The 11,749-nt window shown below is 42.4% G+C and overlaps 1 protein-coding gene across 1 annotated transcript; it reads left to right on the top strand.

The window, feature by feature from the left end:
• Positions 1 to 3,126: 3,126 nt before the first annotated feature.
• tmx2b (thioredoxin-related transmembrane protein 2b) lies at positions 3,127 to 8,898 on the top strand. The gene is made up of 8 exons (XM_047333817.1): positions 3,127 to 3,452; positions 4,247 to 4,307; positions 5,505 to 5,618; positions 6,540 to 6,616; positions 6,719 to 6,825; positions 6,916 to 6,981; positions 7,135 to 7,264; positions 7,443 to 8,898. Exons 1-8 carry the CDS (start codon positions 3,264 to 3,266, stop codon positions 7,623 to 7,625), a joined length of 927 nt encoding a protein of 308 aa, XP_047189773.1. The 5' UTR covers positions 3,127 to 3,263; the 3' UTR covers positions 7,626 to 8,898.
• Positions 8,899 to 11,749: the final 2,851 nt, after the last annotated feature.

Genomic DNA, 11,749 nt, shown 5'->3' with positions numbered 1-11,749 from the left:
ACCCCTCTTCTCTTCCCGCTGTGGGCCGCGGTCATGCTTTTCCTGTGCACGTTGGAGGGAGTGATGAAGGAACTCAGCACGGGCCCACGGGACAGCAACTTTAACGGCCACGACGATGACATCATCGCCGTTTCATCTAGAGGAGCAATAGTTCCCTATATGACCTCATCACTATGTCGACGGAGGTGTAGAAACAATTTTGTGAGCAGGATCATTTGGAAGTGATGAATGAAAGAAAAATACTCATAAACATTATTATCATGTCTAGAAACGAACATTTGAGTTCATATATATGACATTTAAAACATCATTTTCATTGTATCTTTTTTCTATATTGGTATATGAACAAATATAACGGCAACCAAAACACCAAACCACTGACTAACCCTAAAGATGGACATGACATGACAGCTTCCAAAAACTAAACCCAAAACACCTGGAACGCCCCCTGGTGGCTGACTGCAGTTTAGGTAATAAACCCGGCCTCCTCTATATTATCAGATCAGACATGGACCAAACTAAAAACTCATAGTGCATGTTAAATGCATTTTTACTTGTATCCATGTGATATATATAGATATATATTTTTTTTTCTTCTCAAAATTCTCTTTATTGACATTTTTTGATAGCATATAAACAAAATATAAAAATCAACACCCAAAACCCAACTGAAACATACAAACACGCACCCACACACACACACACAGGTTTCTACTTTTATTTATACATGTATTTATGCACTGATTTAGTTTTTGCCCGTTTTTGTTTTGTTTCTGTATGCATACTACTAGGAATTTATTTAATTTAGCGTAACTTTTTTTTTAGTGGGAGGAAGTGGAGACATGTCACCATCTTCACTTATAGTCATTGATCATCTTTCTATACTGTTATTGATCATCTCTATGCACAGTCATTGATCATCTTTATATACAGTTATTGGTCATCTTTATATACAGTTATTCATGTGATGAATCACACGGGGTGATGTAACTCCAAAGCAAAAAGATGGCCGCCTTGTGCACACTTCTTTTTTACAGCCATGCACAGATTATGATAGAAGTTTTAACCCCATGATTCTACATGTTTTAGATTAAACCACATCTTCAAATTACTGTTGTACCCTGCTGTAACAACTTAAAATGATTACAAAGTAAGTCTCCCCTGAAGAGCACCTGTTATCACTAGTTGGTTGAGTCTTTGCAGTAGAGGAAATGTCACAAACTATGCCTTTCCTGTATTTTACCAGTATTTCTTAATTAAATAATTTAAAAAGTGTATTCTGTATTTCTGCCGATTTAAAAAAAAACAAACGGTCAATCCGCCCCTCGTTCATATTTACGTCATTTTAATTGGTAAATCAAAAATATCTTGACTTATTATGTCATAATTGTGACTTGAAAATGATCTTGACATTTCAGAATTTTGGCTTACCCCATGTATTTGCAGATACAACACAGACACAGCTGCCACCTCCAGAGGATCTCAGATGAATCAGCCATTACGTTGGTCGTGTATCACAGCGGAATGAATTGGAAATACGGGGAGGGCATCACCAACTTCGTCAACTGGTGTGAGCTGAACCACCTGCACATCGATGCCAGCAAGACAGAGGAGGTGGTGATAGACTTCCGCAGCAAGGTGACTCAGACTTCACTGGTGAACATCCAGGGTTCAGACATCAAATTCATGGGGAATTACAGATACAGTACCTGGGTGTTCCCCTCAATAACAAACTGGACTGGACTCACAGCACAGATGTCCTGTACAAGAAGGGCCAGAGTCGCCTCCATCGATAGGTTGTGCGGGACAGTTAATACATTCTACGACACTGTGGTAGCTTCTGCCATCTTCTATGCAGTGGTCTGTTGGGGCAGTGGAAGCTCCGAGAGGGACAGAAAAATACAGAACAAGCTGGTTAGGAGAGCCTGCTCAGTCCTGGCCTGCCCTCTGGACCTCATCGAGGAGGTGGGTCAGAGGAGGATGTTAGCCATTAGTTATTCATTATCGTCCTCTGTACTTTATAACTTTATATATCTGCCTGTATCCACCACAACTGTGCAATTTCTCCTCAGCCGGTGCAATATGTTTCATTACTTATGTGTTTACTTTAACCCAAACTGCTGAATATTTTAGCCTTTTCTAACAAGGCAATTTCATATAGTTTTTAGTAGAGCCCGACAGATATTGGATTTTTGGGGCAGATGCCGATATTACAGAGTGAAAAAATATCCGATATTGATATATTGGCCAATATTCTTTATATATAAGGGAAGCTTATTTCAACTCATGACACATCTACATATTACAATGTATATGCAGCAAACTGATCAGATATTTTACGTAAAAGATATTGATGAAAAGTAACTATAGTTACTGTGAGTGCGTCAACCTGGAAACTGGGGGAGGAACTGTAGCACAACAACACAATTATTCACCCATATTTTCTGCCTTTTCCTAATTTCTGAACAAATCATCGCTCAGACTATATGCGTGGCTTGTTTCTGTCTAGTTGTGCGTTTTTTTCACTGCAGCAGCGATTTTTGAAAATCAACTTAGAAAATCATGTAGTGTGCCTGGGGCCTAACCCACATAGTAATAATACTGGTAATAGTATTAGTACAGGACACTTGAATAGAAAGAGGCCATTGCAAAGTTTAAAACAGCTGTATTTTTACATTTCTTTTCGGTTCAACATAGTATTAATATCATATCTTTATTTATCCGTTGCCATTTCATAATGTATATGACTAATTTACATTTAAATGCCTGTGAGTTAAACCACATTTGTCCTGATTGACCTTCCCGCCCCCTTTACATCAGGCTTTCCTCCCATTTACTGCCAATGGGAAACTGCTGAACTGAACCAAGCTCTCGAGAGTTAACCACAACTTCAACAGGAAGTCTGGTCTGCCGCTTACACATTAAAAGCGGATATGTGTTCATTTTGGGGGGATAACACGCGCCAATGGATGAACAAAAAAGCATTAGAATAGAGAGAGAACAATATGATACTCGTTTAGACACATTATAAATAGACAAATAAATATATTTGCATCTATATCGGCGGCGATTCATGATGTGTAATTATAGAGAATTTTATTTTTTTTAAATAAACAGGAAGTTGCATTCCCGTCAACCTTAAACCTCCGAGCTAGTCACCGCTGAGCTAACCGCAGTAAGCTAACGGGCTTCGTCACCGGCAGGCTCCGTCACCTTTCTGGGGCTTCACCTCCGGTTTCAGCGGCAGAACTCCGTTCGGAAAGATGGCTCTGCTCACGCCGCTGTTCGCGTTCCTGTACCACCTGCCGCAGGTGTACAAGTGGCTGCTGAAGCCGTACTACGTAGCCTCCCTCTTCATGTCCGTCGCCTTCCTCGCCGTGCGCAAGACCCCCGGCGTCTGCGACCATCTGGACACGCAGCGGGAGGACGGCAACTCCTGCGACTTCGACTGGGTCAGTGCACGCCGCCGGAGGGTCGCCCTCTAGTCATCTAATCGATCAACTCGCTCCGTGGTTTAGCTGCTCTGCGGGCGGACACGCAGGTGGATCGACGGGGCAGGATGGATGCGAGGGCCACCTGACGTTAGCCGTTAGCTGCAGCACGGAGAGGATGACGGGCCAAACTACAGTCAAAAAAATGGCAAATTCACACTATTTTGCCTATTGGCAGTGGCATCACTCATTTTATAACGTGTTACAATTGATCAATGTGTTATATTGTGTTCGGCATATACATATTTGAATACCGAATCGCGTATTCTTAGTAAAATGACCCAATTCAGTGTAGCTGTGTGTTGCTAGCTAACCAAAGCTAAAGCATGACGTTTGTGACGTCACTTCCTTGTTGGATAGTAAGAAAAGTAGTACATGTTCCTTTTTAGAATCAGTGTTGGGGTGTTCCCACCTCATGTGTTAAATGTTTATCGACTTTACCATTGAATTAGGGTTAGTGCTTGTTAATAACACTGTCAAAAGAATATTGTAATGTTAATGTACTATAGAATAGAATCAGCTGGGAGATATTGTTACTCACTTTTGCTGGTATTGATTTATAATTCCTCCTCCATACTGATCATACAACCGTGCGGTGATGTTACTGCTTCCTCAAATGTTTTGTCAATGAGGTGTGATGTGAAAGTTCAAGGAGCATAAAAGTATCTTTTTGTCTGGTGAAATATGCAGATTATTTACATCTTGGCTCAACGAAACCAACACCACAATAAGACGCGTTACATCTGTGTTTTCAGAGAGAAGTGGAAATCCTCATGTTCCTCAGTGCCATCGTCATGATGAAGAACAGACGAGCGAGTGAGTAAAACGCATTTTTGATTGTGTTTTGTGCTGGATTCATTTCCCCTGAGCGGCATTTTGAAGATGATAATGATATTCCTGAACCATTACCCACATAAAGTAACAAGACGTGTAATGGTACGAGTGAGACTAAACCAGTCAACTGTCAAAACTAGGGCTGAAATTAACGATAATTTTCATAATCGATTAATCGGTCGATTGTTTTCTCGATTAATCGATTGGTTGTTTGGTCCATAAAATGTCATAAAATTGTGAAAAACTAAGATTGTGTTTCCCAAATTCCAAGATGTTTTGTTTTGTCCACACACCAAAGATATTCAGTTTACTGTCATAGAGGAGCAAAGAAACCAGAAAATATTCACATTTAAGACGCTGAAATCAGAGAATCTTGACTTTTTTCCCATGAAAACTACTTGAACCGATTAATTGATTATTAAAATAGTTAGCGATTCATTTAGTAATCGATTAACTGTTGCAGCTCTAGTCAAAACATGATTCCTGACAGTCGTGTATCTGTCACTGTCATTCCCTGCCTGCCAAATGTGTCATTATCATTATCTGAGTTTACAGTGTAAAATTGTTTTGTTTCATGTATTACTTTTTTTCACACTGTGACAAGAATAAAAGGCTTATAAGTAGTAGACAGAGTATTGTTTAGAAAATGTCAGCATTGTCCTTCTGATACCACACTATTTGAATCTTAGAAACAGCACTCGTCAGGATTTCATCACTTAAAGGGGCAGTAAGCGATTCTAAAGCGATACACGTTTGTGAAAATCCGCCAATATTTCCTTACAGTCCGTTAGCATTCCCTTTTGTGTGCGTGCTGGAAAAAAATCCATGTTTTCGACTCTAAAATCGAAAACTTAAAATGGTAGGGACTGCACCACACAACAATGCGAGTGCAGTTTGTATACATCCCTTTACAGACCTTTAGAGACGTGCTAGCGGGAGGTGCTGCACCTCTGCTGTTTTGGCCCAGTGGTTAGTGCGTCGGACCGCCTTACCGGTGGTCGCTGGTTCGCTGCCCGGCCACAGCAGTAAAATCACCACGACAACAAAGAGAGAAACAAGTTCTCTCCAGAATGGCTCCCTGCCCCTTTAAGCATCATTATCTCCTCCTGCTAACTGAAACTGTTTCTGTGGAGTTTGGAAAAAAATTCACGAGACGCCTTCTTTATCGCTTCATGTCAGTTACCGTGGAGCAGCATGTGGGAAACATCATCCTGTTCAGCAAAGTGGCCAACGTCATTCTGTTCTTCAGACTGGACATCAGGCTGGGATTGCTCTACCTGACACTCTGCATAGGTCAGTCCAACCACTGCTATTCTACACTCACATGAGCTCACACCTTTCCTATGAATTCTGGTGCCGAAAGCCAGGGTGTTGTTTGTCTAATAAGAGTAATGTGTGTGTATCCAAATCCTGATATATATGAGCCACAGAGAGCGCACACACACACACACACACACACACACACACACACACACACACACACACACACACACACACACACTCTGCTGTCCCAAATATTGACTTGAGCGCCGAATGTGAATTAATCTGCTGCTGAAAATAGTGGCAGCAAATGCACCGTTTCACTGTTTGATTGTTAAAAGCTACAGTGAGCTGCTGAAAAAATGAGATGTAGATTGAAAGATTCATAGATATTTCATCATTCTGATTCCAACGACTATGCCATCGGGGTTTTTAAATTCTCTCCCTGTGACGATAAATTCTGTCAGTTAGTGACCGGTGCGCAGGGACCTATGCTGCACGCTTATCGGTTGAATCCGTAGGCGTAGGCGGTTGACGACAGAGAGCAGATATTCTATATTGAGGTGCAAGTTACTGTCAACACACATTCTGCGCTATTGGCTGCTGTAAACGTCAATCAATATCCATGACAGTCTCCTCCATAGCTTCATGAAAAAAGTATTTAAACAGAAATAATTATTTGTCTATGTAGTATGACACAAAGTGCCATTGGCCCATTTCAAGTGATTTCCTTGATCTCAAGGGGACATCTCCTTATCGCTCGCTCAGTATTAAATTTATGATGGATGACGCAGAAGAGCAGCAAATCCTCACATTGGAGGGTGTGAAACTGTAATTCACATTTATAACATCATCACATTTTTCTAACTAATCAATCAGTCAATGAAATAATTTTTGCAGCACCAATTCTGACGAAGTACTAACCCTCGTCTCCTGTTGATCCTTGAATTTCAGTGTTTTTGATGACGTGTAAACCTCCTCTTTACATGGGGCCAGAGTACATCAAGTACTTCAGCGACAAAACCATTGACGTGAGTAAAAGTGGTAGAGTGGGTCGAGCAAATATCTGACATACAATTTGTTTTTAATCCTAAATCAACGTGTGTGTTGCGCGGGTGTGTCTTTCTCTCCAGGATGAACTGGAAAGAGACAGTCGCGTGACGTGGATTGTCGAGTTTTTCGCCAACTGGTCTCCAGAGTGCCAGTCCTTTGCTTCTGTCTATGCCGACCTTTCCCTCAAGTACGACCCCATCCGTCCTCTCAGTAAACATGTGAAGTGCACTCATCGACATGAATAAATGTATAATAACTTCGGCTGCTCGTGTTTCAGGTATAACTGTGCCGGCCTCAAGTTTGGCAAAGTGGACATTGGACGATATGGGGAGGTTTCCAAAAGGTAAGACATTTGATCTTTTTGTCTTTTATTCTCTTTCTTCCGTGAGACATTTGTCTCCCAGTGTTTTGCAGACTTTATTGTAATTCTGGATTTTATTTTGTCAGTGAGCACTGACCAGAAACACTTTCTCCTGGATTTAATTCTACTCTGCAGGTACAAGGTGTCTACGTCTCCTCTGTCCAAGCAGCTGCCCTCTCTGGTGTTGTTCCAGGGGGGGAAAGAGGTGATGCGACGCCCCCAGGTGGACAAGAAGGGGAGGGCTGTATCCTGGAGCTTCACTGAGGTCAGATTGGACAGTACACTTTAGACATGGTTATTAGAAAAAAAACATGGCTTGTGTTTTCAATAATAATTGTCATGTTTTGAAAAATGGCAAACCTCTGGTTCAAAACTATGCTGCTGTAGTAAAGTAACTTATTTTGCCATCACCACTCAAGAACACACCTGACTCTCTCCCCCAGGAGAACATCATCCGAGAGTTCAACCTGAACGAGCTCTTCCAGAAATCCAAGCAGCTCAACAAGACGAAAGAGGACAAGCTCAGCCAGTCCAAGTTCCCACCCGTCCCCGAGGAGGAGGAGCCAGAGCAGCAGGGAGACGACGGCGGCCACCAGCAGGAGTCCGAATCCAAGAAGGACAAATGAGACTCCTGGAGGGAAACCCACGAGTCCAGACCAGCTCCTCCACCGCCTCCTCATTGCTCTCCTCCTCTTCTGTCTTCAGTGTTCACTCGTGAGTGTCCTCGTGGATCACTGACTGAGCCTTTAGCAGCATTCAACACTAAACCCCCTTTAACCCCTGTGACCCGTCACGCGTGCAGCTTCAGTGACCTTGGTCTGTTTTTACCTTGTTAGACCTGAGCAGAGAGAACAAGTGTACATTTAAGTGGAGAAGCAACAGTAACCCAGCGTTTGAAGAGGGCTGTGATGCGTTCAAGTGCTCAGGTTAAAGCTGTGAAGCCTGAGCGACTGTTCATAACGCAGGGTCACACGAGTTCTTACTAATTAACAAGACGGCAGTGAATGCGATGCTGCCTTGTTTGTTGATTTAGATTTTTTTAATGAAACTAATTTAATTCAGAGTAGAAAAAACAAATCATTTTATGACTAATTGTGTATTCATGTTAACCTTGTGACAACCTCCGGAACTGTGTGTGAATTCAGTTGACATGTTAACTGATGGCTGGAGACACAAGTTTGAGATGCAAATACACTTAACTATACATATTATTTGTAAATCACTTTTTTTTTTTTTACAAGTGCTTAATGCAGGGCAGCAAATTAAAAACTAAATTATTAATATTGTGTATGTCACTAACCAGGTACCTAGTGTTATGTTTTTAGAATCAGCTTGTGATGGGATGGGATCACCAGAGACAGATGTGGTTTGTGTATATGGGTCCAGGAAGTTTCACACTGACTTTGCATTCCCAACGTCTCTTTGTGTGTGTGCGCGTGACAGTCAAGTTAGGCAATCAAAATGATTGGCTGAACAATGGACATTCCTTTGGTTCTACGCACAATTGGCACAACGATGACGTGAGAGCTTGTTTGCAGCTTCAGACAGACTTCTGTTTATAGCGAGACCCCCCTCATATTCCTGGATTGTCTGAGACACATCCACCATTTTGTTTCCATCCGTGTATTCTTTATGAATTCTCCTTTTGCAGTCTGATTAATCAGAGAAGCAATTCCTGATTGACAACATTCCTGATCATGATCAGTTTTGAGCCTGTGATATATAGTTTAGATTTGATTTTTGACCATTTGTCTTTTTTGTGTCATGTTGCATTTCATCGCAGCTGAATTCCAAGGCTTGTTTGTATATTTGCTCCTATACTGTACATGATGGAGAAAACTGCTGGGAACACCTCCGATGTTGTTCTGTTATTCATGCAATAAAACAATGTGCACACGAGTTTCTGTGCAGGTTTTATTCTTCACAAGAATAATGGGATTTTTTTCTCTCTGCTGAGCTGATTCTGAAACCTCTCTTGTGTCCATGTCACCCCGAGGGACCAGAAGAACAGAAGCTCCTGTGCAGTATAATGGAGTCGTGGAAAAAAACACTTATGATTATATTATTCAAATTAAATAAGGCTCTTCAAACTGTGTAAACAGCAGCAATAACTGGCCTCCTCTATCCAAATCAGAAAACTTATTTTTTTTACTAAAACAACTGCCAGCCAGAATCTAAGAAATTATTTACTGTACCAGAGGAAAATGACGATGTGTACGCACAGTTAAGTAAATCAAACTAATTTACATATCATAAACCTCATCAAAAGATTGTTGAAGCTCCTCCCTATGTTGTATTGTTGAACAAGTGTCCTCCTCCTAATGTGTGATGTATACCAGATGCTGGTTTCCACTGAGAATTGATTACAAACATGAAATACAGTACAGTTGTGTATCCAGCTGGAATACAGACCTAAACAAAATTCTTTCTGGCTGCAGAACAAACTAAACATACTGATATACAGTAGTATCATCCTATACAGTTGACGTAGGATTGTAATGTCAGCAGATATTTTATTTTACCTGATCAGTGTCCAGTATCCACTTTCTTCTCAGCTCTTTATTGGTCTCAACAAATGACGACATATAGAGATGAACAATAACTGAATACAAAGATGGACGGTGGAACCAGGGTATCCAGGTCCCGCTGATACAGCATGACTGACCAATCACATGACGCCTCGGCCCGTTTCTTAGGCATCAAATTACTGATTAAAACCAAACGCATCAAAAAATGACAGAAACCATCTTTGGGCAACGTTTATTTAACGTGTACTTGAGTTTTTAGTCTGGTCCATGTCTTGTCTGCTAACATGGAGGGGGCGGGGTTTCCATCAGCATCATTTCAGGGATAATATAAGGAGCTCTACGCTCTGGAAGGTTGGACCAGTTTGATAAGTCAAATTGAATAACATTTTTATTACTTCTCACCTCCACTCCACTCCAGAGGTGAATGCCTCAAATCCTCAGCACAGAGAAGTAAAACTATGTGTACTGCATCACAGCCAAAAATAAAATAAAAAGTTGGGTTGTCAAAGCTCTGGAGAGTGCTCACATTACGGGGGGGGGGGGGGGGGGGGGGGGTGTTTACAACAATTAATAAAGAATATCGACAATCTGGAACAAGCAGTCGTATCTGATGAGTCTTTTCAGTCAGGGTGTTCTTCATTGAAAGAAGTGACGACATACCTTTTCCTTCAAGTCATCCAACTCTCTCTTTCTCTCTCATGTTTGCGCCTCCATCTTCCTTCATCAAGTCTCACGAGACATGTGAGCAAGTTGCTGACTGGGCGAGACCTAAGAAATGTTGCCAGACTCTTAGTAAGGAACTGGAATAACAATTTGAGCCTTTTATTGGCGAACAAAACCCTTGACCGTTGCCTCGTAACATTGCGTTGTGGCCACGGTTGCTGCGCGGCGGCTCTACTGGACCGATTCCAAAGGTACCATTCTTTTAATCTCCCTCATTCATAAACAGAGGGGCGCTTAAAGAACCAACCGACGTCTGCTCCCCCACCAGTCATTCTTCCTCCAACTGAGCCCAAACTACAGCTGCAGTCCCAAAAAACTTTTCCTTAAAAACTAGTCATCTCTCTTTCTGAGAGTAATATTGGAGCTTCATATATTTTACATAACTGGTCATATTCTGTCCAATACTGAGGAGACGGAGACTTAAATGTGAAACTGCAGGGGGGGGGGGGGGGGGGCAGGCCTCTTGTGTTTGCTATGACAAAGTTACATAGAGCTTGTTCCGGGGCCAATCTTTTCCTTTCTTCAAGGCTCAGAGGAAGAAAAGAAAATGTAGACAAGATCTCACTAAAAGGGGCAAAAAGAAACACAGGACGGGTGGTGTAATGTGTAATGGGCTACTTGCACAACCATCGATCCACCAGCCGATCGGTAACGAAGTGACGGCTGCAGACCTTCGTGTGAGAGGTGACGGACAAATGATCCCGACGTATGTTTACCAGTTATCGTCATCTCAGGTCGGGACGGGTCGGAAAACCCATGAAAACATAGTACGCCATTAAAATTCGATGACGGCGAAAAAAGTGGGACACAGCAGTGCACTGAGTATAGAATAGATGCTTGGTGACCAGCAGGAAATTCATAAACCTTGTGTAAATATTACAACAGTATATTAGGGCCGAGCTTAATGTGGTTGGGAGGATGAGAACCGGCGTCTTCCAAGACCAGGGCCGTGGTTCTCTGCCGGACAGCGGTGGATCTAGGTAGTGGTGGAGTTGCCGCCCCGAGTGAATGAGAACCTTTGGGTCTTGGTAACATGGATCATTGCAGATCGGACGAGGGGTTCGGACATCCAGAGAAAGATCGGAACAGAGCTGCTGCTGCTGCTGCTCCATTCGAGTCGAAAGGGGGCCAGTAGGTGGTAGTTCAGACATCCCATCAGGATCCCCAGGAGTTTTCACGGGCACGCCCCACTCGCTGGAGGGATCACATATCTCATCTGGCCTGAGAACGACTGGGGATCGCCCAAGAGCTGGAAAGCATGGAAGAAGAAGGAGGTCTGGAACATCCTGCTGCCACCGTGATCCCACCTCAGATAAGTGGGTCGGTTTTGGCCCTGGTACACGTTGCTGAGATACATTTTATAGACGCGTGCTGTTTCAGAATCATGTCCAATCAATGGCAAAGCATCTGAATACTTATGTCCATGTGATACCAACCCTACCCTAACCCCTGAAATCTCATTTGTCTAAACCGCGGCCCTAATACTCAGTCGTAGAACA

Source organism: Scophthalmus maximus, chromosome 8, assembly GCF_022379125.1.
Source record: "Scophthalmus maximus strain ysfricsl-2021 chromosome 8, ASM2237912v1, whole genome shotgun sequence".
Classification (NCBI taxonomy): Eukaryota; Metazoa; Chordata; class Actinopteri; order Pleuronectiformes; family Scophthalmidae; genus Scophthalmus; species Scophthalmus maximus.
The sequence above is the reverse complement of the archived record's forward strand: the minus strand, read 5'-3'. Positions and strand labels throughout refer to the sequence as shown.

Bases quoted from the DNA above. Each gene is read 5' to 3' on its own strand.
- tmx2b (XM_047333817.1), top strand. From the start codon at position 3,264: ATGGCTCTGCTCACGCCGCTGTTCGCGTTCCTGTACCACCTGCCGCAG. The intron at 6,982-7,134 runs GTAAGACATTTG...TCTACTCTGCAG, and splicing joins TATGGGGAGGTTTCCAAAAG to GTACAAGGTGTCTACGTCTC. The intron at 7,265-7,442 runs GTCAGATTGGAC...TCTCTCCCCCAG, and splicing joins TATCCTGGAGCTTCACTGAG to GAGAACATCATCCGAGAGTT.